The sequence below is a fragment of the Orcinus orca genome, chromosome 2, assembly GCF_937001465.1.
Source record: "Orcinus orca chromosome 2, mOrcOrc1.1, whole genome shotgun sequence".
Lineage (NCBI taxonomy): Eukaryota > Metazoa > Chordata > Mammalia > Artiodactyla > Delphinidae > Orcinus > Orcinus orca.
In genome coordinates, this window is record NC_064560.1 from 168,820,274 (window position 1) to 168,846,938 (window position 26,665).

General features: G+C 40.1%; 1 protein-coding gene across 3 annotated transcripts in view; it reads left to right on the forward strand.

Moving 5' to 3' along the window:
• Positions 1-26,665, forward strand: part of EXD2 (exonuclease 3'-5' domain containing 2) — a 92,915-nt gene that overhangs the window by 39,031 nt on the left and 27,219 nt on the right. For all 3 annotated transcript variants that reach the window (XM_033433226.2, XM_049706905.1, XM_004262161.4), the window contains exon 2: positions 19,615-20,000. In XM_033433226.2, coding sequence (XP_033289117.1) covers positions 19,662-20,000 — 339 coding nt within the window. In that variant the 5' untranslated portion in view covers positions 19,615-19,661. The remainder of the gene's footprint in view (positions 1-19,614; positions 20,001-26,665) is intronic.

A 26,665-nucleotide genomic window follows, 5' to 3' on the forward strand; every position in this document is an offset into this window, starting at 1 on the left:
TATTGAAGAGACTGTCTTTTCTCCAGTGTATATCCTTGCTTCCTTTGTCATAGATTCGTTGACCATAGGTGTGTGGGTTTTTCTCTGGGCCTTCTATCCTGTTCCATTGATCTGTATTTCTCTTTTTGTGCCAGTACCATATTGTCTTGATTACTGTGGCTTTGTAGTATAGTCTGAAGTCAGGGAGTCTGATTCCTCCAGCTCTGTTTTTTTCCCTCAAGACTGCTTTGGCTATTTGGGGTCTTTTGTTTCTCCATACAAATTTTAAGATTTTTTGGCTTCCCTGGTGGCGCAGTGGTTGGGAGTCCACCTGCTGATGCAGGGGATATGGGTTTGTGCCCCGGTCTGGGAAGATCACACATGCCGCAGAGTGGCTGGGCCCGTGAGCCATGGCCGCTGAGCCTGCACGTCCGGAGCCTGTGCTCTGCAATGGGAGAGGCCACAACAGTGAGAGGCCCGCATACCACAAAAAAAATAAATAAATAAAAATTTTAAGATTTCTTGTTCTAGTTCTGTAAAAATGCCGTTGGTAATTTGATAAGGATTGCATTGAATCTGTAGATTGCTTTGGGTAGTATAGTCATTTTCCCAATATTGATTCTTCCAATCCAAGAACATGGTATCTCTCTCCATCTGTTGGTATCATCTTTAATTTCTTTCATCAGTGTCTTATAGTTTTCTGCATACAGGTCTTTTGTCTCCCTAGGTAGATTTATTCCTAGGTATTTTATTCTTTTTGTTACAATGGTAAATGGGAATGTTTCCTTAATTTCTCTTTTAGATTTTTCATCATTAGCGTATAGGAATGCAAGAGATTTCTGTGCATTAATTTTGTATCCTGCAACTTTACCAAATTCATTGATTAGCTCTAGTAGTTTTCTGGTGGCATCTTTAGGATTCTCTGTGTATAGTATCATGTCATCTGCCAACAGTGACAGATTTACTTCTTCTTTTCCAATTTGTATTCCTTTTATTTCGTTTTCTTCTCTGATTGCCAGGCCTAGGACTTCCAAAACTATGTTGAATAATAGTGGTGAGAGTGGACATCCTTGTCTTGTTCCTGATCTTAGAGGAAATGCTTTCAGTTTTTCACCATTGAGAATGATGTTTGCTGTGGGTTTGTCGTATATGGCCTTTATTATGTTGAGGTAGATTCCCTGTATGCCCACTTTCTGGAGAGTTTTTATCATAAGTTGTGTTGAATTTTGTCAAAAGCTTTTTCTGCATCTATTGAGATGATCATATGGTTTTTCTTCTTCAGTTTGTTAATATGCTGTATCACATGGATTGATTTGTGTGTATTGAAGAATCCTTGCATCCCTGGGATAAATCCCACTTGATCATGGTGTATGATCCTTTTAATGTGTTGTTGGATTCAGTTTGCTAGTATTTTGTTGAGGATTTTTGCATATATATTAATCAGTGATATTGGTCTGTAATTGTCTTTTTCTCTACTATCTTTGTCTGGTTTTGGTATCAGGGTGATGGTGGCCTCATAGAATGAGTTTGGGAGTGTTCCTTACTCTGCAATTTTTTGGAATAGTTTGAGAAGGATGGGTGTTAGCTCTTCTCTAAATGTTTGATAGAATTCACCTGTGAAGCCATCTGGTCCTGAACTTTTGTTTGTTGGAAGATTTTAAATCACAGTTTCAATTTCATGACTTGTGATTGGTCTGTTCATATTTTGTATTCCTTCCTGGTTCAGTCTTGGAAGGTTATACCTTTCTAAGAATTTATCCATTTCTTCCAGGTTGTCCATTTTATTGGCATAGAGTTGCTTGTAGTAGTCTCTTAGGATGCTTTGTATTTCTGCGGTGTCTGTTGTAACTTCTTTTTCATTTCTAATTTTCTTGATTTGAGTCCTCTCCCTCTTTTTCTTGATGAGTCTGGCTAATGGTTTATCAATTTTGTTTATCTTCTCAGAGAACCAGCTTTTAGTTTTATTGATCTTTGCTATTGTTTTCTTTGTTTCTATTTCATTTATTTCTGCTCTGATCTTTATGATTTCTTTCCTTCTGCTAACTTTGGGTTTTGTTTGTTCTTCTTTCTCTAGTTCCTTTAGGTGTAAGGTTAGATTGTTTATTTTAGATATTTCTTGTTTCTTGAGGTAGGCTTGTATTGATATAAACTTCTCTCTTAGAACTGCTTTTGCTGCATCCCATAGGTTGTGGATCATCGTGTTTTCATTGTCATTTGTCTCTAGGTATTTTTTGATTTCCTCTTTGATTTCTTCAGTGATCTCTTGGTTATTTAGTAACGTATTGTTTAGCCTCCATGTGTTGTGTTTTTTACGGTTTTTTCCCCTGTAATTGATTTCTAATCTCATAGTGTTGTGGTCAGAAAAGATGCTTGATATGATTTCAATTTTGTTAAATTTACTGAGGCTTGATTTGTGACCCAAGATGTGATCTGTCCTGGAGAATGTTCCGTGCACACTTGAGAAGAAAGTGTAATCCTCTCTTTTTGGGTGGAATGTGCTATAACTATCAATTAAATCTATCTGGTCTATTGTGTCATTTAAAGCTTGTGTTTCCTTATTAATTTTCTGTTTGGATGATCTGTCCATTGGTGTAAGTGAGGTGTTAAAGTCCCCCACTATTATTGTGTTACTGTCAATTTCCTCTTTTAGAGCTGTTAGCAGTTGCCTTATGTATTGAGGTGCTCCTATGTTGGGTGCATATAGATTTTTAATTGTTATATCTTCTTCTTGGATTGATCCCTTGATCATTATATAGTGTCCTTCCTTGTCTCTTTTAACATTCTTTATTTTAAAGTCTATTTTATCTGATATGAGTATTGGTACTCCAGCTTTCTTTTGATTTCATTTGCATGTAATATCTTTTCCCATCCCCTCACTTTCAGTGTGTATGTGTCTCTAGGTCTGAAGTGGGTCTCTTGTAGACAACATATATATGGGTCTTGTTTTTGTATCCATTCAGCAAGCCTGTGTCTTTTGGTTGGAGCACTTAATCCATTCACGTTTAAGGTAATTATTGATATGTATGTTCCTATGACCATTTTCTTAATTGTTATGGGTTTGTTTTTTAGGTCCTTTTCTTCTCTTGTGTTTCCCACTTAGAGAAGTTCCTTTAGCATTTGTTGTAGTGCTGGTTTTGTGGTGTTGAATTCTCTTAGATTTTGCTTGTCTGTAAAGCTTTTGATTTCTCTGTCGAATCTGAATGAGATCCCTTGCTGGGTAGAGTAATCTTGGTTGTAGGTTCTTCCCTTTCATCACTTTAAATATATCATGCCACTCCCTTCTGGCTTGTAGAGTGTCTGCTGAGAAATCAGCTGTTAACCTTGTGCAAGTTCCCTTGTATGTTATTTGTCGTTTTTCCCTTGCTGCTTTCAATAATTTTTCTTTGTGTTTAATTTTTGTCAATTTGATTACTATGTGTCTCAGCATGTTTCTCCTTGGGTGTATCCTGCCTGGGACTCTCTGCACTTCCTGGACTTGGGTGGCTATTTCTTTTCCCAAGTTAGGGAACTTTTTGACTATAATCTCTTCAAATATTTTCTCAGGTCCCGTCTCTCTCTCTTCTCCTTCTGGGACCCCTGTAATGCGAATGTTGTTGCATTTGATGTTGTCCCAGAGGTTCCTTAGGCTGTCTTCATTTCTTTTCATTCTTTTTTCTTTATTCTGTTCTGTGGCGGTGAATTCCACCATTCTCTCTTCCAGGTCACTTATCTGTTCTTCTGCCTCAGTTATTCTGCTATTGATTCCTTCTAGTGTAGTTTTCATTTCAGTTATTATATTGTTCATCTCTGTTTGTTTGTTCTTTAATTCTTCTAGGTGTTTGTTCTTTAATTCTTCTAGGTCTTTGTTAAACATTTCTTGCATCTTCTCGATCTTTGCCTCCATACTTTTTCCGAGGTCCTGGATCATCTTCACTATCATTATTCTGAATTCTTTTTCTGGAGGGTTGCCTATCTCCACTTCATTTAGTTGTTTATCTGGGGTTTTATCTTATTCCTTCATCTGGTGCATAGCCCTCTGCCTTTTCAGCTTGTCTATCTTTCTGTGATGTGGTTTGTGTTCCACAGGCTGCAGGATTGTAGTTCTTGCTTCTGCTGTCAGTTCATTTTTTAAAACTTTTTTAAAAATTAAGTTTGCATTTAATTTACTACATTATTTTGAGTATTTGAGTAAAACAATCTCTTGTTTATTAAAGAAAATAGGGTAATTATCGTACCTTCTGTAGAGAGTTGTTGGAAAGATTAAATGAGTCATGTATATATGAGTATACATGAGTATGCATGTAAAGAGCCTGGCACATTATATGTGCTCTGTAAGTGACAGCTGCTATAATATATCTGTGCTCTTCAAGTCTTTTTCTATATCTTCAGTAAAGCTTTCTGTTTTTCTTCATATTGATCTTGAACATTTCTTGTTGAGTTTACACCTAGGTTTGTTCGTGTACATGTGGTTGTTTAAATACATGTGGCTTGTGGGACTTCCCTCATGGCACAGTGGTTACGACTCTGTGCTCCCAACGCAGGGGGCCTGGTTTCGATTCCTGTTCAGGGAACTAGATCCCACATGCATGCTGCAACTAAGAGTTTGCAACTAAGAAGCGCTCAAGCTGCAACTAAGGACCCTGCGTGCTGCAAGTAAGACCTGGAGCAACTAACTAACTAACTAAATAAATAAAACAAAAAACATGTGGCTTATAGTTTTAAAACAGCTTATATTGCTATGGGATTTTCTTCATACCGTTATAATGGGTATGGAAAGCTATTGATTTTATATTCATCAAACTTTCAAAATTTTAAGTTGTAAAAGTTGTGACTTGTTTACTAATCCAGGTGATTCCAATGCCGCCATTCTGTTAAGAGCTATTCTTTTCCATTCTGCCTTCTTCTGCCCTGATTTGGATCTTCTTTCCCTCTTGGCCGTGCTATTGTGAGTCTTCTAACAGGTCTCCTTGCCTCTCGCCTTGCCCGCCTGCAGTCCAGCACCCACACTGCCACCATGGTGTTCTTTGAAATAGGAGCCTGAACTTGTCACTTCCCTTATAAGTCTGTTATTGGCTCTCCATTACCTATAAGGTTTTATCTTTCAGGGTAATAGAAGGCTCCTCACAACTTGACCTGTATCTACTCCTTCTCGCATCATCCCTCTCTGTTTCCTTACTTGCACGTTGTGCTCTAGCACAGTGCTAGCCAGTAGAAATATAATGTGAGCCCCATAAATCATTTAAAGCTTTCTAGTAGCCACATTAAAAGTATAAAAAGAAACAGGTGAACTTAATTTTAACCGGTTTTATTTAACCCAGTATATCCAAAATATTATTTCAACATAAGATGTAAAAAATCGGGAATTCCCTGACAGTCCAGTGGTTAGGACTCTGCGCTTCCAGTGCAGGGGGCACAGGTTTGATCCCTGGTCAGGGAATTAAGATCCTGCAAGCCACGTGGCACGGCAAAAAAAAAAAAAAAAAAAAAAAAGATATAAAAAATCAATATGGAATTAATAGAGATAGAAAGTATAATAGAGGCTACCAAGAGTTGGGGGAGGGAGGAATGGAAAGTTATTGTTTAATGGGTACAGAGTTTGTTTGGGATGATGAAGTAGTTCTAGAAATGGATAGTGGTGATGGTTGCACAACCTTGTGAATGCAGTTATGCTACTGAATGTTACACTTAAAAGTGATTAAAATGGTAAATTTTGTGTTATGTATGTTTTACTACAATAAAAAAAGGTCACCTTAAAATATCAATATAGAAATTATCAGTAAGATATTTTTTACTTTTTTTAAAGAGTAATTCTTCAAAATTTGGTATTTTGCACTTACAGTATGTGTTAAATTTGCTTGTACTCTTTCACGAGTACCACGATGCTTCGTGCCTTTTGTGTCCTTGCACGTGCTATTCCCTCTGCCTTGCGCACCTGGAGAATGTTTGCTCATTTTTTAACACCAGTACCAGTCTCAGTGTTCATCCCTCTCAGCGAGTGTTTCTCTTAATAATCCCCTTACTCTTTCCTCTTTGCCATCCCTGTACTCGTGTGTGCTTCTGTTGTTGGTGTTTCCTCACCAAATTGCAGCTTGTTCAATACATGCATTTCTCCTTTTCTGAATCCTGCATTTTTGAAAGCAGCTTGTGCCATTTAACTCTTTTTACCCAAAGTCTAACACAATGTCTGGTTTATTGAAAGTGCTACTTACATGTTTGCTGAATGAACCCCTTGGCTGGGAAAAAACCCACACAAAATCTCTCCATATAAAAATAAATTAGTAAGTTTTTTGAATGTTGCCAACAGTTCCCTCATATGGAGGTACCCCACTTGCTCCTTCAGTTTCCCTGTGAGGCCTTTCTTTTTCTCAGGCCACACATGATAAAGAATAAGTAGGAACCTGATAGCCTGGGAATTCTAGATCTGAGGGAGCCCTTCTCGATGGAAGCAAATCAATAATACTTTGTTTTTTCAACTTTTCTACTGTAACGTAACCTCATTTTAGTGTTATTAAACATGGAGATAATTTGAAATACAAAAATAAATTTGAAAAATGAATTAATAAAAACACATGTTAGATGCTGTTACTTTCTTTGAAGACAGAAATTCACTTTTCTATACAAAAACATGTTTAAGTTGGGAGGGAAGGCACAATCAAGATGAAAATTGGTTTCAAAGGGTAAAATGTTTGGCTGAAACAGACAAGAGGAAATTTAGAAGAAAGAAATGTAAAATTTTGGATTTAACTGCAAAGTATAAATTACAAGTATATAAAATGGGGAACTCAATATGATTTCAGTGAATTTTAATTTACCGCAAACTCTATGAGGGTCGTCAGTGTGATTCTGCTATTCAAAAACCTATCATTTCATCCATCATTAATAAAATATAGGGTCCAGACCCTGGGAAGTAATAGTACCAATGTAGTCCACATCAATTAGAACATGTCTCAAGTTTTGAATACAGACCTGGGTGCCACATTTAAGAGATACCTTGACAAGCTTGGAGCCATTCAGAAAGATCTGGCCATAATGGCAAGTGGTCTTTAAACTAGGTCACAGGAAGCTGATTGGGTTAAGTAAAATGTACTAAGGGGAGTCATAAGAGCTATCTTCACATATTTCACAAACTCTAAGGAGGGAGTAAACACTTGTCATTTCAGAGGCCAGACTGAACATCAAAGAGAGCAGTTTCTATGTAGGGAACTTTTACAGAATGCAAGGACTTTTCAACAAAAACTGCCTCTTAAGGTGATGAACTCTGTTCTTGGATGTATTCAGGTAGAGATAAGGTCATGATCTGTCAGGATTACCGTGGAAAGAAATCTTGAATTGTGTGAGAGCTGCATTTGGCTTCTAAATTTTAACTCTATGATTCTTTGTTTTCCTTTAATAGTTCTGTGGTTTATAGAACCTCAGTAGTAGTCATAGCTAACATTTATTGAACCCTAATGTGCTAGCCAATATGCTGAGTATTTTGATCATCTTACTTAAGTCTCACAATAATCCTACATGGTAGGTACTATCCTTCCCATTTTACTGAGGAGGAAACTGAGGCTTAGAGAAGTTCAGTAATTTGCCCAAGTTTATATAGCTAACAATTGGCAGAGGCTGGATTTGAACTCAGGATATTTGACTCTAAGGCTCATGTTGTTATCCTCTACTTTATGCTATTCTCTAAACATTTTAACATATTTGTTTAATTCATTAAAATGAGATTTATTTCAAGAATATAATCATATGTCTTAAATGTTAAGTGGGATATTTACTTTGCCTATCTCTAAAAAGCACCACTAAAAAAACTTATTTTTTTCTAATTATGAATATATACATACTCGTATAGAATTTGAAAAATCAAAACTATTTATAACCCTACTACTCTTAGGTAACCATTGTTATCGGTTTGATGTTGTTGTTTTACACAATTTTTTTTTTTAAAGAATGGCAGATCCTTTCAGTCACTGAAGATAGTGAAGCACTGAAAGCTTTGGATCCCCAGGCAAGTCCTTAGCGGGTGTTTTAGTCCGTTTGGGCTGCTGTAATAGAATACCACAGACTGGGTGGTTTATAGACAGCAGTTCTCACAGTTCTGGAGGCTAGAAGTCTGAGATCAGATTGCCAGCATGGTTGAGTCCTGATGAGAGTTCTCTTCTGGGCTGCAGACTGCCAACAACATCTTATTGTATCCTTTTATGGCAGAGGTCAGAGAGAAGCAAGGTCTCTCGTGACTTTTTAAGGGCACTAATCCCAGTCACGAGGGTGCCACCCTTTGGACCTCATCTGATCCTAATTACCTTCCAAAGGCCCCACTTTCTAATACCAAAAATTTAGGGTTGTGATTTCCACATGAATTTCAGAGGGACACAAACATTCAGTCTATAACACAAGATTTGATTTTTCTCACTCCTAACCTAGTATTGAACCATACTGCTTCTTTATAGTATGAAGGCTCAATAAGGGGAAAAAAATCTTGTTTCACGTGAATAAACGGATTTTTGTAATTTTGATAATTGAATTAGAAGTATTTATCATAGGACTTCCCTGGTGGTGCAGTGGTTAAGAATCCGCCTGCCAATGCAGGGGATACGGGTTTGAGCCCTGGTCCGGGAAGATCTCACATGCCACGGAGCAACTAAGCCCATGTGCCACAACTACTGAGCCTGCGCTCTAGAGCCTGCGAGCCACAACTATTGAGCCTGCAAGCCACAACTACTGAAGCCCACGTGCCTAGAGCCTGTGCTCCGCAACAAGAGAAGCCACTGCAATGAGAAACCTGTACACCACAATGAAGAGTAGCCCCCGCTCGCCGCAACTAGAGAAAGCCCGCGCGCAGCAACGAAGACCCAATGCAGCCAAAAGTAAATAAATAAATAAATACACTTATTTATTTATTTATTTTAAAAAAGAAATATTTATCATAAAATGTTAACATATAATACCTTGAATTGAGTTTTATTCATTCAATAAATATTTATTGTTATCAGTTCTGTGCTACTTGCTGGAGATATTTATATATAAATGAAGAAACCAGTTAAGGTCCCTATACATGCTGGAGATATTTATATATAAATGAAGAAGCCAGTTAAGGTCCCTATTTTCATGAGGTTTACATTCTAGTGGGAAAGATAGACAATGAACGAACCAGCAGTCATTAAGTCTTTAGTTGGGCCAACAGGAGAAAAATCAGAAATATCCCTGAATTTTGACAATTGCATACACTTGTGTAACCCAAACCTCCATCAAGACATGAAACTTTACCACAGTTCCAGAAAGTTCCTTCATGCCTGAAATGCTCTTCCGTAGAATTTGTCATATCTGGCTTTTTTTGTCATTCAGTGCTCAGCTTAAATGTCTCTTCCCTGTACCCACCTCTCCCAGAGGCTACTAGTGTTCCTATTTTTTTCTACCATAGATTAGTTTTAGCTGTTCTAGAACTTTATATAAATAGAATTATACAGTATCTCTTTTATATCTAGCTTCTTTCACTCGGTCTAATGTTATTTGAGATTCATCCAGATTGCATGTAGCAGTAATAAGTTCCTTTTTATTGCTGGTTAGCATTCCATGTAGATATACCACTAGGGCTGTTTCCAGTTTGGGGCTGTTATGAATACAGCTGTAATGAATATTCTTATACAAGTCTTTTTCTGGATATATTTAATTTCTCCAACTTGGGACTCAGAGAACTGTACCAAATCTGACCTCCTTCATCTTCCAAATCTTCATTATGTGGATATTGAGTTTCTCAATCCATCCTCTGTGTCTGTTCTTATATTTTCTCTCTCTTTATCTCCGTGATGCGTTCTGGGTGACTTCCTCAGATTTATCCTCAATTCGGTAACTTTTTCTCTCTCTCTGTATGTCTGATCTGCTGTTTAACCTGTCTATTAAGTTTTTAAAAAATTTTAACATATTTTTCATATCTAGAAATTCTACTTTTTGTTGCCTTCTGTTCATGTTTGGGATTTTATTTTCCTGAATTTCCCTGGTTGTTACTTTGAAGTCTCTTTCAGATCTCAGTTATAGATATTTTTTTGCTGGCTCTGTGAGCTATTATGATTGATTTTAGGGTTTTGGGTTTTGTTTTGTTTTCATTCGTTTGTGAGCACTCTTCTAGGGAGTGATCTTCGGTGGGAGTCCTGCATGTTTCCTGCATGGTAAAACAGTTTTTTTTTTTTTTTTTTTTTGGTAAAACAGTTTTATGATCCGCTCTGCCTGGTTCCAACAGAACGGACCAATTCTAAGCATTTTAGTTTTAGTTTCTTGGCTGAGGGTTTCCTTTCTCAAGGATAATGTGAACTTGGGTCCTTTATCTGTCCAGAGTGCAGGTTTGAGGGGCTGTCCTTTCATGAGGGACTCTGTTCATATTCCTTTTTTTTAATTGAATGAAACATTCTTTATATTCTATAATACTTTACAGTTTTCAAAAGTTTCACACACATGATTTCATATAATCCCAAAATAACCCCCTTTTTTCCTCCTACCCCTATATTGCCCCTCCCCCTTCCGTCTCCCCACTGGTAACCACTAGTTTGTTCTCTGTGAGTCTGCTTCTTTCTGTTTTATTCACTAGTTTGTTGTATTTTTTAGATTCCACATGTTGGTGATATTATACAGTATTTGTCTTTCTCTGTCTGACTTATTTCACTTTGTGTAATGCCCTCTAAGTTCATCCATGTTGCTGCAATGGTAAATTTTCATTCTTTTTTATGGCTGAGTAGTATTCCTTTGTATATACTGTATCTTCTTTTTAAAAAAATTATTGAAGTATAGTTGATTTACAATGTTGTGTTAGTTTCAGGTGTACAGCAAAGTGATTCAAATATATACATCCTTTTTCAGATTCTTTTCCCTTATAGGTTATTACAAAATATTGAGTATATTTTGAGTACTAGGCTATACAGTAGGTCCTTGTTGGTTATCTATTTTATATATAGTAATGTGTATATGTTAATCCCAAACTCCTATTTTCTCCCTCCCCAACCTTCCCCTTCGGTAATCATAAGTTTGTTTTCTATGTCTGTGGGTCTGTTTTTGTTTTGTAAATAAGTTCATTTGTGTCATTGTTTTAGATTTCACAATTAAGGGATATCATATGATATTTGTCTTTGTCTGACTTACTTCACTTAGTATGAATCTCTAGGTCCATCCATGTTGCTGCAAATGGCATTATTTCATTCTTTTTTATGGCTTAGTATATGTACCACATCTTCTTTATCCATTCATCTGTTGATGGACATTTAGGTTGCTTCCATGTCTTGGCTATTGTAAATAGTGCTGCAACGAACATTGGGGTGCATGTATCTTTTCGAATTAGTGTTTTCGTTTTTGGGGGGTATATACCAAGGAGTGGAATTGCTGGGTCTTATGGTAGTTCTATTTTCAGTTTTTTGAGAAACCTCCATAATGTTTTTCACAGTGGCTGCACCAATTTACCTTCCCACCAACCCAGTATACAAGGGTTCCCTTTTCTCTGCATCCTCACCAACATTTGTTGTTTGTGGGTTTTTTTGATGATAGCCATTCTGACAGGTGTGAGAATGTGGTTTTGATTTGCACTTCCCTGATGATTAACGATGTTGAGCATCTTTTCACGTGCCTGCTGGCCATCTGCATTTCCTCTTTGGAAAAACGGCTATTCAGTTCTTCTGCCCACTTTTTAATTGGGTTGTTTGTTTTGTTTTGTTTTTTCATGTTGAGTTGTATGAGCTGTTTATATATATTGGATATTAATCCCTTATTGGTCATATCATTTGCAAATATTTTCTCCCATTCAATAGATTGTCTTTTCATTTTGTCAGTGGTTTCCTTTGCTGTGCAAAAGCTTTTTGTTTTTGGCTGTGTTGGATCTTTGTTGCTGCACACAAGCTTTCTCTAGTTGCAGCAAGCGGGGACTACTCTTTGTTGCGGTGCACGGGCTTCTCATTGCAGTGGCTTCTCTTGTTGAGAGGAGTGGGCTCTACGCGCACGGGCTTCGGTAATTGCAGCACACGGGCTCAGTAGTTGCGGCACATGGGCTCTAGGGCACCTGGGCTTCAGTAGTTGTGGCGTGCAGGCTCAGCAGTTGTGGCTCACGGGCTCTAGAGTGCAGGCTCAGTAGTTGTGGTGCATAGGCTTAGTTGCTCTGCGGCATGTGGGATCTTCCTGGACCAGGGATTGAACCCATGTCCCCTGCATTGACAGGCAGATTCTTAACCACTGCACCACCAGGGAAGTCCCTTTTTTTTCTTTTTTTTAAAAATTAAAAAGTATATATTTTTAAATAAAATTTTTATTTCTGTGCAAAAGCTTTTACATTTAAATAAATCCTGTTAGTTTATTTTTTCTTTTATTTGCTTTAGGAGATGGATCCAAAAAAATATTGCAATTTATGTCAAAAAGTGTTCTGCTTATGTTTTCTTCTGGGAGTTTTATAGTATCCAGTCTTACATTTAGGTCTTTAATCCATTTTGAGTTTATTTTTGTATGTGATATTAGAGAGTGTTCTAATTTCATTCTTTTACATGTAGCTGTCCAGTTTTCCCAGCACCACCTATTGAAGAGACTGTCTTTTCTCCATTGTATATTCTTGCCTCCTTTGTCATAGATTATGTAATCAGAGGTGCATGGGTTTATCTCTGGACTTTCTATCCTGTTCCATAGATTTATATTTCTGTTTTTTGTGCCAGTACCATACTGTTTTGATTACTCTAGGTTTGTAGTATAGTCTGAAGTCAGGGAACCTGATTCCTCCAGCTCCATTTTTCTTTTTCAAGATTGCTTTGGCTAGTCAGGGTCTTTTGTGTTTACATACAAATTGTAAAATTTTTTGTTCTAATTCTGTGAAGAAATACCATTGGTATTTTGGTAGGGATTGCATTGAATCTGTAGATTGCCTTGGGTAGTAAGGTCATTTTCACATTAATTCTTCCAATCCAAGAACACTATGTATCTTTCCATATGTTTGTATCATCTTCACTTTCTTTCATCAGCATCTTATAGTTTTCCAGGTACAAGTCTTTTACCTCCTTAGATAGGTTTATTCCTAGGGATTTTATTCTTTTTGATGTGATGGTAAATGGGATTGTTTCCTTAATTTCTCTTTCTGATAGTTTGTTGTCATTGTATAGAAATGCATCAGTTTTCTGTATATTAATTTTGTATCCTGCAACTTTACCCAGTTCATTGATGGGTTCTAGTAGTTTTCTGGTGGCATCTTTAGGATAGTATCATGTCATCTGCAAACAGTGACTGTTTTACTTCTTCCTTTCCAATCTGGATTCCTTTTATTTATTTTTTCTTCTGCTGTGGCTAGGACTTCCAAAACTATGTTGAATAAAAGTGGTGAGAATGGGCGTCCTTGTCTTGTTCCTGATCTTAGAGGAAATGCTTTCAGCCTCCACCATTGAGTATGATGTTAGCTGTAGGTTTGTCATTTATGGCCTTTATTATGTTGAGGCATGTTCCATCTATTTCTTTGTATGTTTTTAAAGAATGTATACTCTCAAAATGCTAGGTGCAGAATTCTTTTTTTTTTTTTTTTTTTGTGGTACGCGGGCCTCTCACTGCTGTGGCCTCTCCCGTTGTGGAGCACAGGCTCCGGACGTGCAGGTTCAGCAGCCATGGCTCACAGGCCCAGCCGCTCCGCGGCATGTGGGATCTTCCCGGACCAGGGCACAAACCCATGTTCCCTGCATCGGCAGGCGGACTCTCAACCACTGCGCCACCAGGGAAGCCCTGGGTGCAGAATTCTGTACATGTTCCTTAGAAAATGCTAATTAATGATGTTGGAGACACACCTGCAATAACTGGTGATTCTTGGATGTCTTTTCATATTTAAGAGTGCTATAGGCTGAATGTTTTGTGTCCCCTCAAAATTCATATGTTGAAAATTAACCCCAATTGGGGGGGCTTTGAGAAGTGATTAGATCCTGAGGGTGGAGCCCTCATGAGTGGGATTAGTGCCACTCCCTTCTGGCCTGCAGAGTTTCTGCAGAAAATAAGCTGATAGCCTTGTATATTATTTGTTGCTTTTCCCTTGCTGCTTTTAATATTCTCTATCTTTAGTTTTTGTCATTTTGATTACAATGTGTCTTGGTGTGTTCCTCTTTGGATTAATCCTGTATGGGACGCTGTGCTTCCTGGACTTATATGTCTGTTTCCTTTCCCAGGTTAGGAAAGTTTTCAGCTATTATGTCTTCAAATATTTTCTCAGGCTCTTTCTCTTTCTCTTATTCTTCTGGGACCCCTATAATGTGAATATTAGTGGGCTCGATGTTATCCCAGAAATCTCTTAGACAGTTCTCATTTCTTTTCATTCTTTTTTTTTCTGTTCAATGGCAGTGATTTCCACTACTTTGTCCTCCAGGTCACTGATCCATTCCTCTGTATCATTTAGCCTACTATTTATTCCTTCTAGTGTATTTTTCATTTCAGTTATTGTATTCTTCATCTCTGTTTGGTTGTTCTTTATAATTTCTAATTCTCAGTTAAAAAACTTCTAACTTCTCACTTTGTGCATCCATTTTCCTCCTGAGTTCTTTGATCATCTTTGCAGTCATTACTCTGAACTCTTTCTCAGGTAGATAACCTATCTTCACTTCACTTAGTTCTTCTTCTGGGGTTTTGTCTTGCTCCTTCATCTGGAACATGTTCCTCTGCTGCCTCATTTTGTCTAAGTTGCTATTTTTATTTTTATGTATGTTGTAGATTAGTTACATTTCTTCACCTTGAAGAAGTGTCCTTCTGTAGGAGATGTCATGTGTGTCCCAGCAGTGAGCTCCTGTCTCATCACCCAAGCTATATGCTCTAGGGGTTCCCCTTAAGAGGGCTGGGTGGGTCCTTCTGTTGTGGTGGGCTGACTGTGTGGGTGGTCTGGTAAGCCTGGTCGGTCCCTAGTCTGGTTGGTTACCAGGTCCTGCCTTGTATGGATGCTGCTGGGTGCTGTTAAGAGGGCCTGGTAACAAGGTGACTGGCTTCAGAACCCTAGGAAGTCCTGGGGCTAGTGCTGGCTCCACTGGTGGGTAGAGTCAGGGTCCGGAGGACTCTGGGGCTGTTGCCTGCCCACTGGCGAGTGAAGCCAGGCCCTGAGGTTACTGTTGGACTACTGGCAGGCAGAGCCAGTTCCTGGAGTCTGGCTGCAGGGTCCAGGGATCCCAGGGCTTTTTTTTTTTTTTTTTTTTCCGTACGCGGGCCTCTCACTGTTGTGGCCTCTCCCGTTGCGGAGCACAGGCTCTGGACGCGCAGGCTCAGCAGCCACGGCTCACGGGCCCAGCTGCTCCACAGCATGTGGGATCTTCCTGGACTGGGGCACAAACCCATGTACCCTGCATCAACAGGCGGACTCTCAACCACTGTGCCACCAGGGAAGCCCACAGAGCTTGTTTTAGATCATTGGTTGGCAGGGAGGTGGTGATTCCTGACACAGTTGGTATGGGGTCTGGAGTGTCCCGAAGCTTGCGTTGGCCTGCTAGTGCACAGGGCCAGGGCCCAGCTGGTCCCAGGGTAGGTTCTAGCCTGCTGTGGGCAGGCTAGGTCCACAGGCTGTGGGATTGTGGTTTTCTTGTGTCTGGTGTCTGTCCCCTGGTGGCTGAGGCTGGTCTAGAGGCTAGTGCAGGCTTCCTGGAGGGCAGGGCCACTGTCTGCCCACTGGTGGGTGGAGCTGGGTCTTGGCCCTCTGGTGGGCAAGGTCCTGTCTAGAGGAGTGTTTAGAGGAGGCTGTGGGCTCAGGAGGACTTTAGGAAGCCTGTCTGCTTATGGGTGGGGCTGTGTCTGCACTCAGTTAGTTGTTTGGCCTGCGGCATCCCAGCACTGCTGCCTACAGACTATTGGATGGGGCTAGGTCTTGGCTCTAATGGCTAGAGGGAGGAGCCCAAGATCACACCCACCAGCACTGGCTTCCAAATGTGACTGAGCTGCCAAATGTAGCTGTTGTCAGCTACGGCCGGCTTCCCACCTCTCCAAGGCCAGCAGGTAGGTTTGACTCAGACTCCTATCAAGTTACTGCTTTTGCCCTGAGTCCCGGTGCATGTAAGATCTTGTGTGTGCCCTTTAAGAGTGAAGTTGTATTTCCCACAGTCCTTCCTGAAATTAAGCCCGGCTGGCCTTCAAAGCCAAATGATCTGGGGGCTAGTCTTCCTGCTGCAGGGCCCCCAGGCTGGGGAGCCTAACGTGGGGCTCAGAACTCTCATTTCTGTGGGAGAACTTCTGCACTATAACTTTTTTTTTTTTTTTTTGACCACATGGCTTGTAGAATCTTAGTTCTGTGACCAGGGATCAAACCCACACCCTTAGCAGTGAAAGAGTGGAGTCCTAACAACTGGACCACCAGGGAATTCCCACGTCTGCACTATAATTATTCTCCAGTTTGTGTATTGCCCACCTGGGAGTATGGGACTTGATTATATCATGTCCCCTTCTACTCATCTTGTGGTTCCTTCTTTGTGTCTTTAGTTGTAGACGATCTTTTCTGGGAGGTTTTGGTCTTTTTCATAGATGGTTGTTCTGCAGATAGTTGTGGTTTTGGTGTGGTTGTGAGAGGAAGTGAGCTCAGGGTCTTTCTACTCCACCACTTTGGCCGATCTTCAAGGGACTGTGTTCATATTCTCAGCCTTGGGCAGATGTCTTGCCTGGACCATAGTAGGTGAACACTTACAGGTTCTTGTTCATGGACAAGGCAACACTCTCCTGCATCTCCACTGTGCCCTGGGCCTGTGGCCTAGACTTCTGTCGCTGGGCTGGTGATATTCTCCAGCACTGGGGCTGGTATGAGTTCTGGTCTCTGCCCAGCTTTATCTCCTACCCACTGTGGGTTCCCTTCTTCCATTTCTGACACTTGATGATTTCCTTTTCTTCTTTTTAAGTTTAACTGTGTATTAAACTTTTATTATCTTTTTAAAAAATATTTGTTTATTTATTTGGTTGGGTTTGGTCTTAGTTGCGTCATGTGGGCTCTTTAGTTGTGGCAGGCGGGCTCCTTACTTGCAGCCTGCTGGCTCCTTAGTTGTGGCATGTGAACTCAGTTGCAGCAAGCATGTGGAATCTAGTTCCCTGACCAGGGATCGAGACTGGGCCCTCTGCATTGGGAGCACGGAGTCTTAACCACTGTGCCACCAGAGAAGCCCCTTATTATCTTTTTAATGTTTTCTCCAACATTTGTATTGTTTCGAGTGAGAAAGGGAAGGGTTTTTATGTCTTCTCAGAGTATTTTAACTAGAAATCTCTCTATGCAAGTTCTTTAAACTCATTAAGTCTCAGTTTCCTCTTGAATAAAAGTGCTGGAGAAAGTACATATGAATACTTAAGCACAGTTTCTGCAAAAAAGTAAATATTTTAAAAACAGCGTAGCCATTTTATTGTTTTCATTAGTACTGTAATAATTGTTGTGATTCCATTTTTCCTCTCCATTGCTGAATATCTCTGTAGGCATAATTATAGCCCAGGGTTGTTGTAAATATTAAATTATTTTTAAAAATTTGTTGTTGACGCTTTTAAAAATTGATAAAAGTAGTGCACATTGGGAGTTCCCTGGTAGTCTAGTGGTTAGGATCCCAAGCTTTCACCACTGTGGCCTGGGTTCAATCCCTGGTCAGGGAGCTAAGATCCCACATGCCCCACAGCATGTCCAAAAAAAAAAAAAAAGGATTCCCATTAAATGGGAAACCCTCAGCCATAGAGAAGTGTAGGCAGGGCCTAATAGGTCACTGTGTCTTTGGGCAGTATAGATTTTAGGTCAGAGCCTACAGATGGGTAACCCAGAGCCCAAAATGTTTTTATTTGGCTGGCACAATGTTTCAAAAACTCTAAATTTGTTGCTAACACTTAAAAATGGTGATATTTCACATAAAATTCAGATATCTAACTTTTCTTGAGTAATCAGGATAATCTGACCACACTGGGCCTTCTTCACAAACAGGATGAACACCTTGTGCTGAATGGTTGCTCTCCCATGTTTTGTCTCCATTATTGAGGCCAAAGGCCACTTACCATTTATTGTTACACATTTACTGTTGTCTTTTAAAATAGTACAGAGATAGTTGTATATGCCTATTTTTCTGTCAAAAATAGGAAAACAAGAGATAGATGGAGAAAAACCACATTGTAATAAGCATTGATGAAAAAATTAATCAGTTGGTCTGAGAAAGAAATGGAAGATTTTATTTGAGCCAAATTTGAGGATTATAACCCAGGAAGAGCATCTCAGAAAGCTCTGAGACCTGTTCCTTCCCTTAGAAGTCAAGGCGCAGTTATATAAGTTTTTTGAGACAGAGGCTGTACATCAAATGCTGTATTATTGGCAGTTTACATGATCCAGATCTAAGTGCCATGTGACCCCTTATGAGATCAAGAAGGAATGGCATCTTTAAGGAGTTGTCTTATTGATGCTAGAATATTGCTCTTTATGGTTGAGCAGGTATTTCTCTCAATGGGGAAGGTTAGGTTAATGCATAATGTAGATACACAGTGCACAGTGGGAGGAGAGAGGAGACCAAAGGATAGAAAAAAATTTTTTGTTTAAATTTTTCTTGTCTTGCCATAAAATATGAGTTTTATTTCACGTACAGAAAATGGAAAAGAGGCTATTTTGTGATAGAAAGGAAGACAGTTCCTACATATTTAATAGGATGTCTGTGTCAGTTTTCTCTTGCACTTGGCTTGCTTCACTTATTTGTGTTATCCTGTTTGGACCCTGTGGACATTTCAATTTGCAACCTCCTCCTGAACATCCTGGCTCTCTAAGTTCTGTTCTTTTTCTTTTCTAGTCCTGTCTTCCCTTTTGTACTGTCCTAGCTTACCCTCAATAACTGAGTGTGTTTCCACGGAGAACTACCGAGACCTCTGGAGCAACGGAAAATCCATGTGCACTCAAGCCTGATTGCTCCATCCCTCACCAGCCACGCCTCCTAGAAAAGTAAAAGTCCCCCTACCAGTTGCAGATGATTAGATTTTTTAAAATTTTTATTTATTTATTTTTGTCAGCGTTGGGTCTTTGTTGCTGCGCACGGGCTTTCTCTAGTTGTGGCGAGCAGGGGCTACTGTTCGTTGCGGTGCGAGGGCTTCTCATTGTGGTGGCTTCTCTTTGTTGTGGAGCACGGGCTGTAGGTTTGCAGGCTCAGCAGTTGTGGCACGTAGGCTCAGTAGTTGTGGCACACGGGCCCAGTTGCTCCGCAGCATGTGGGATCTTCCTGGACCAGGGCTTGAACCCATGTCCCTGCATTGGCAGGCAGACTCTTAACCACTGCACCACCAAGGAAGCCCTAGATTTTTTTTAAATTGCAAAGCAGAAGTTTCCATTCAACTCTTAGAGATTGAAGGTTCAAACACAAACACCCTGAGGAAGATCCATTAACTAAAATTTACTCACAATAAATCAGCAAGCGGAAGTAAGAGTCTAGTTTATTCTGTTTTGATTGATGTGATTTTATAGGATTAAGAGAGCCCTGGGCAACTGGTAGAGGGCAGGGGGTTTTTCTTGGATGGAGATAGAGATGGAGTACAGGACATACAAAAGGGGGAAAATATTTTAAAATATCACTGTTTCATGTGGAAATTTGTAGCAATTGTTTTAGTTTGTGAGCACATGGATTGTGAATGCAACGTCTTTTGTGGGGTTGGGGGGGACTTGTATCCGTGGACCTTTAAATTCTGTATGTGAATATATTGTTGCCATTTGTTTTGCAGATTGTGGGATTAGTGATATGCTTTCCTAAACAACAGAAAAGTTGAAGATGTCTAAACACTTAGTGGCTTTGACAGTGACCACCCTTCTTGGTATGGCAGTCGGGGGGTTTGTCCTGTGGAAAGGCATCCAGCGTCGGAGGAGTAAAGCAAGTCGTGTGACCCAGCAGCAGCTGTCACAGCAGCAGCCGAAAGTGCCAGGCAGGAGAGAGCGGCCCACTCCAGCAGAGGACCAGCAGCACTCCAGTGCCCCCAGAGCCTCGTGGGAAGAGAGGATCCTTAGAGCAAAGGTGGCGACTGTGTCTCAGGAGGCGGAGTGGGATCAAATTGAGCCCTTGCTTAGGAGTGAGTTAGAAGATTTTCCAGTGCTTGGAATCGACTGTGAGTGGGTAAGTTAAAAGGCAAAAAACGAAACGTATCTTTTCTGCTTTTCCAGCTAGGGACCTTGAATAGTCAAATAGAGGATAAGATTAAAGGAGAATTAGCTTGTGCTCAACTTATTTGTAAATAGATTTTAGCAGAAGGAGAAGCGGCTTCTCTTCTCAGGATAGGGGAGTGCTTATAATCATGGATTCTGGAGTCTGAGCTACATGAGTCCATTTTCACCACTTATTCTGTGAACTTGAACAAGTACTTAACCTCTTTGAGCCTCAGTGTACTTATCTGTAGCGGGGTGTGTGTGTGTGTGTGTGTGTGTGTGTAATGGTATCTACCGCCCAGAGCTTTTTTAAGGATTCAAATAGATAATCCCTGTATAGACTTCAGCACAATTTTAACAGAGAGTAATTGCTCGTTATATATTAGCTACTGTTAATATTTTTAATAGTATTTTCATAGGATGCCATGGAGAAGATAGTTAAGGAGGTCTAGTTAAATATGTGTTTATTACACAAATTGGGATTTAAAAAGATAATAGTTTAAATGCTAGACACTATTTACTCTAAGCCAGTATTATATTGTGTTTTTTTTCATTATCTCATTTAATTTTGACAATAATCGTTCGTAGGAAGATACTGTTATTATTTCTTTACAGATAGGAAGTGTTAAAAGGTTTAGTTACTTGCCCAAGGCTGTGAAGCTAGTAACCAGCATTTGAGCTGGTTTTCCTTAGCCATCGGTTAATTTTTCTAATAGCTATTACTTTGGGGGAGTTGTTACATAGTTGTGATGAGGATAATATGGTACATCTACTCTTCTGTCATTCTGACTCACAGAGTGAACTTTAATCTCCTTGCAACAGAAGATACTACAAAATATAAATAAATCACAGTTATCATCTCTTATTAATTCAGCATAATACCTTGCCAAAATTCTGTGATCTATGTCTTCTGGGTATCTGGAATACAGTCAAGAGCCAGGAAGTGTAATCGAAAGAGGCCCTAAGCAGAATTGCTGCCACAAAATCAGATCACAGGTTGGTAGGAGGAACTAAAGATGCCAGTACAATGATGACCAAGAAGAGAATACCTGACAGTGTGGGCAAGGTTTAGTAGTCACATAAGGCCTTAAGGAGCTACTGAGGGTATTTCTTTTTTTTCTTTTTTGGCCGTGCGCTGCACGGCTTGCGGGATCTTAGTTCTCTGACCAGGGATTGAACCTGTGCCCTCTGCTTGAAAGTGTGGCGTCTTAGCCACTGGACCGCCAGGGAGTTCTCGAGGGTATTTCTTTATATCAGCAATAGCAGTAGTAGTTTATACCAATGACCTTGGGCCATCAGGAAAGGATTGGGCACCTTTTGTTTATTGTGTATAAGAATTATATCATTTTAGAAATAAACATATTTCTATATCATTTTAGACATATTTACACCAACAACCATAGAAGAAAACATTAGTAAACAGTGAGCTTTAGTAGATTAGGAAAATTCACATTTGCCAAACACCTTGATTATCCTACCAAGTGAAGTATAACTGCAGCAACAACAGGGTAGTCTGAAGTGAATAGTAATGCAATCGATTTAATAATAATATGTTTAATCACTGTAGCAGAGTAAGTTTAAATGGCAAATAATCCAAAACCCAGTTCCTTATGGCTTTGGAATGTATTGAACTTCTTCTGATGCCACATTCCCTTCAGGTGTGATTGCATTTCTCTGATTGCTGCCACAGAAGAACTTGCATCCATCCTCCTTCTTTTCATTCTTCCATTTCTGATTTGTTTTCTCTTTCATTCACTTTTGTGTAAGTATTTGCTTAGTTATTGTTTTTGTTCTTGTTTTACACAGTCAGTATTCGTTTCAATTTACCAAAGTGTTTACCTTTTTCTTTGCTCATCTTTCCTTATATCTCAGAATTTTCTGGCATCATTCTCTTTAAGGTTGTCCTTTAGAAGTTCATTTCTTGAGGGGTCATTGATAGTAAACTTAATTATTATTGTTTTGAAAGTGTCTTTATTTTGCTTTTGATCTTTGAAGATATTTTCGCTGGATATGAAATTCTAGTTTAGCAACTTACCATTTTCAAGATTGCATTCCACTTTCTTCTGGCTTCCATTGTTGCTGTTGAAAATAACTATGAGTGTAAATGTTGATTCTTTATAGGTAATCTAATTTTTGGTAGCTCCTTTTAAGATCTTTTTGAGTTGCTGGTTCTGAAGATTCGCTGTCATGAGACTAGTGTTGTTATCTTACTGTATTTCCTGTTTGGGATTCTGAGAGATATCCTGGATGTAAGGATTGGTATCATATCAATTTTTAAATTCTCTTTGAAGATTGCCTTTACCCTGTTTTTTCTTCTTCTCCTCCTCCTTCTCCTCTTCTTCCTACCCCTCCTCTTTCACCTTCTTCTTCTTCCTTTTTTTTTTCCTTCTTCTTTCTTGCTGGAATTAAATCAGCTATATTCTGAACTTTTTCTGCTCTCCTACATGTCTGGTAATCTCTTTTATATTTAATGTATCTTAGTCACTCTGGATTCATTCTGTACAATTTCTTCAGGTCTCTTTTATAGTTCCCTTTTTCTTTCCTTAGTTTTGTGTAATCTGCTATTTAACTTACCCCTTGAGTCTTTTTTTTTTTTAATCTTTTTTTATTGTGAAATAAAACACATCAAGAAAAGTGCCTGGGCTTCCCTTGTGGCGCAGTGGTTGAGAGTCCGCCTGCCAATGCAGGGGACACGGGTTCATGCCCCGGTCCGGGAAGATCCCACATGCCGCGGAGCGGCTGGGCCCGTGAGCCATGGCCGCTGAGCCTGCGCGTCCGGAGACTGTGCTCCGCAGCGGGAGAGGCCACAACAGTGAGAGGCCCGCGTACCGCAAAAAAAAAAAAAGAAAAGTGCCTGAAACAAAAACAAAGAGCTAAATGATTTCACTAAAGAGAACAGCTGTGTAACTGGAAACTAGGTCAAGAAACAGAATTTGCTAGTACCCCAGAAGCTCCCCTTGTGACCCCTAGTAATCACTGTTCTCCCACCAAGGGTTACTATTATCCTGATTTTATGGTATTTACTTTCGTGTTTTTCTTTATACTTTTACTACTTAAACATGCATGTCCTAGCACACCATTGTAAAGCAATTATACTCCAATAAAGATGTAAAAAAAAAATGCATGCCTAGGCACGATAATTGAGTTTTGTCTGCTTTTTTTTGTGTGGGGGGGTATGCGGGCCTCTCACTGTTGTGGCCTCTCCCATTGCGGAGAACAGGCTCCGGACGCGCAGGCTCAGCGGCCATGGCTCACGGGCCCAGCCGCTCCGCGGCATGTGGGATCTTCCCAGACCGGGGCACGAACCCGTGTCTCCTGCATCAGCAGGCGGACTCTCAACCACTGCGCCACCAGGGAAGCCCGAGTTTTGTCTGCTTTTTAAATTTAATGTAAATGAAACTATCGTGTATGTATTTTGTGTCTGGCTTCTTTTGTTCAACATTACGTTTGTGAGATTAACCCATGTTGTGTGTGACTGTGCTTCATTGCCATATGTCCATTGTGTAAATATATCATGATTTATTCATCCGTTCTAATATTGATGGACTTTTGGGTTGTTTACAGTTTGGGGCTCTTACAAAGAATGCTGCAGTGAACAAATGCACTTATTATTATTGGGCATATGTATCTATGAGTGGAGTTCTAGGTCATAGAGTTTGTATATATATCTTTAACTTTCATAAATAATGCCAAATTGTTTTCCAAGGTGGTTTTAACTAGTTTACCCTCATCAGTAGTAATGAGTGTACCTATTGTTTCTAGCTGTTTTCAGAAGTGGTTCTACTAATTTAATCTCTCACCAAGACTGTATGAAAATTCCCTTTGTCTTATATCCTTGTCCACATTTGGTACTGTCAGATTTAAAAATTTTAGCCATCCTAATGGATGTAGTAGGATGTGTAGTAATATTTCATTGTGGTTTTAATTTGCATGTCCCTGACCAGCACTGAGATTGAGCATCTTTCTATATTTTATTGACTATTTTGATATCTTCTTGTATGGAGTACTTGTTCAAGTCTCTTGCCTCTTTTTCTATTGAGTTGTCTTTTTCTTACTGATTTATAGTTCTTTATATATTTTGGTTATGAACCCTTTGTGAGTTAAATGTACAGTAAATGTCTTCCCCCACTCTGTGGATTGCCTTTACATCCTTTTATTGTTAAAGCTTGATGATCAGAAGATCTATATATAGTGCTGTGTAACAAGTCTTACCTTATCCCTAGTCATGAATATACTCTCCTGTTACTTTCTTGGAGTTTTTTGGGTTTTTTTTTTTATATATATATAAATTTACTTATTTTATTTATTTATTTTTGCCTGCGTTTGGTCTTCATTGCTGCACGCAGGCTTTCTCTAATTGTGGCAAGCGGGGGCTACTCTTTGTAGCAGTGTACAGGCTTGCAGTGGCTTCTCTTGTTGCAGAGCATGGGCTCTAGGCGTGCAGGCTTCAGTAGTTGTGGCACGTGGGATCAGTAGTTGTGGCTCACGAGCTCTAGAGTGCAGGCTCAGTATTTGTGGCGCACAGGCTTAGTTGCTCCGCAGCATGTGGGATCTTCCCGGACCAGGGCTCGAACCTGTGTCCCCTGCATTGGCTGGCGGATTCTTAACCACTGCGCCAACAGGGAAACCCTAAATGTGTGACTCTGTTTCTGTTTTGTAATTTAGTTCACATGTAGCCATTTTTAGATTCCACCTATAAGTGATAACTTATGATGTCTCTTTTTCTGTCTGACTTATGTCACTTAGAATGATCGTACCTAAGTCCACCCAAGTTGCTGCAACTGGCCTTATTTCATTGATTTCATGACTGAGTAATATTCCATCATACATAAGTACCACATCTTCTTTATCCATTTTTTCCTTCCAAGGACATTTAGGTTGTATCCAAGTCAAGGCTCTTGTAAACAGAGCAGCACTAAACGTTGGGATGCCTGTGTCCTGTCGATGTTTGGTTTTCCCAAGATATACGCCCATGATTGGAAGTGCCGTATGCTCTGTAGCTCTGTTTTTTAGATTTTTTATTAAACACAATACACTTCTCCAGAGTGGCCGTTGGCAATTTACATTCCCACCATGAGCATAACAGGGCTCCCCCTTCTCCACACGCTGTCCTGCATTTCTGGTTTTTACACTTTGTGAGGATGCCCCTTCTGACTGATGCGAAGTGATACCTCTTTGTAGTGTTGATTTGCATTGTCCACCTGTTTGGTTGGCCAAAAAGGGCGTATGCGTTTTTCCTGAATATCAGGAAAAACGCATACGCCCTTTTTGGCCAACTGCATCATTGGCGAAGTGCAGCCGCTTTTCATGTGCTTTAATGGCAGGTCCAATCTACCTCTTGAAATTCCTTTCCTGCAATTCTGCCTTGCTTACAAGTCCTTTTTGATGACTTACCTCAAGACATTTTTCGACAATAGGTATCATTTACAACCCTGCAGTTTTCTGAATTGCAGTGCCCCTGAGCTCCATTTTTCAACTTGTTGTTTTGGGAACTGGCCACAAAACAGCAGGATTGCTTCAAGCCCTATTCTGGTTCCGGGAGCAGGTTGAGCCTTTGGTCAGTTCCTCTTCCTGATTGGAAATTAGAGTGGCATGTGCCTGTCCAAACAACTAGGGCTTGTCTCTCATTGGTTCACCCCCTTCCACTTCATCCTCTGGACAAATTCCAAACTGTGTGAAACAGGATGTTGAAGGTGCTGACTTCCCCAAGTGGGGAGATTGTTAGGAAAGAGGCTGGAGGGGGTAACCCGACCACCAGGAGATGAGGAGATGAGGTGCCTTTTCCAAACTCTTCCCCATCAGCCGGTGTACCATCCTCTGGGTGTCCCATGCATGTTTTAGCTGTAGGAAGGGTCCCCAGCACCTGGATATTTGGGACCCATGGAATGGGGACCAGGCAGTATTACTCTAAAGGGGCTGCATTTGCTGGCCCATCCTCACCAAGCATCTCAGCCCCACGAGTGTGCAGCCTTAGGTCCCATCCAGCTGTGGGTCTAGATGTGGTCTGTCCAGGTTGCATCACAGCCCCTGAAGGAATTCTGTAAGAATTTCTCTCTCTCTCTCTGTCTTTTTTTTGGGGGGGGGGGATTTATTTTTATAACGGTGTATAGCTGATTTTCAATGCTGTTTCTTGCTGCTGTACATCCGCTTGATTCACTTACAGAGAGACATCAGTAAATTCTTTTTCAGATTCTTACCAGTCTTTTTTTTTTTTTTTAACATTTATTTTTGGCTGTGTTGGGTCTTTGTTGCTGCGCACAGGCTTTCTCTAGTTGCGGCTAGTGGGGGCTACTCTTCGTTATGGTGCGTGGGCTTCTCACTGCGGTGGCTTCTCCTGTTGCGGAGCACGGGCTCTAGGTGTGCGGGCTTCTGTAGTTGTGGCGCACGGGCTTAGTTGCTCCATGGCGTGTGGGATCTTCCCGGACCAGGGTTCGAACCTGTGTCCCTGCATTGGCAGGTGGAATCTTAACCACTGCGCCACCAGGGAAGCCAGAGTTTTGTGGTTTTAACATTGCATATTTAGATTTATAATCTATCCGGAATTGATTTTTGTGTGTGTGTGTGTATGATGTGAGGTAGGGTTGAGTTTCATTTTTTCTTTCTATGGATATCCAATTGTCCTAGCACCACTGATTG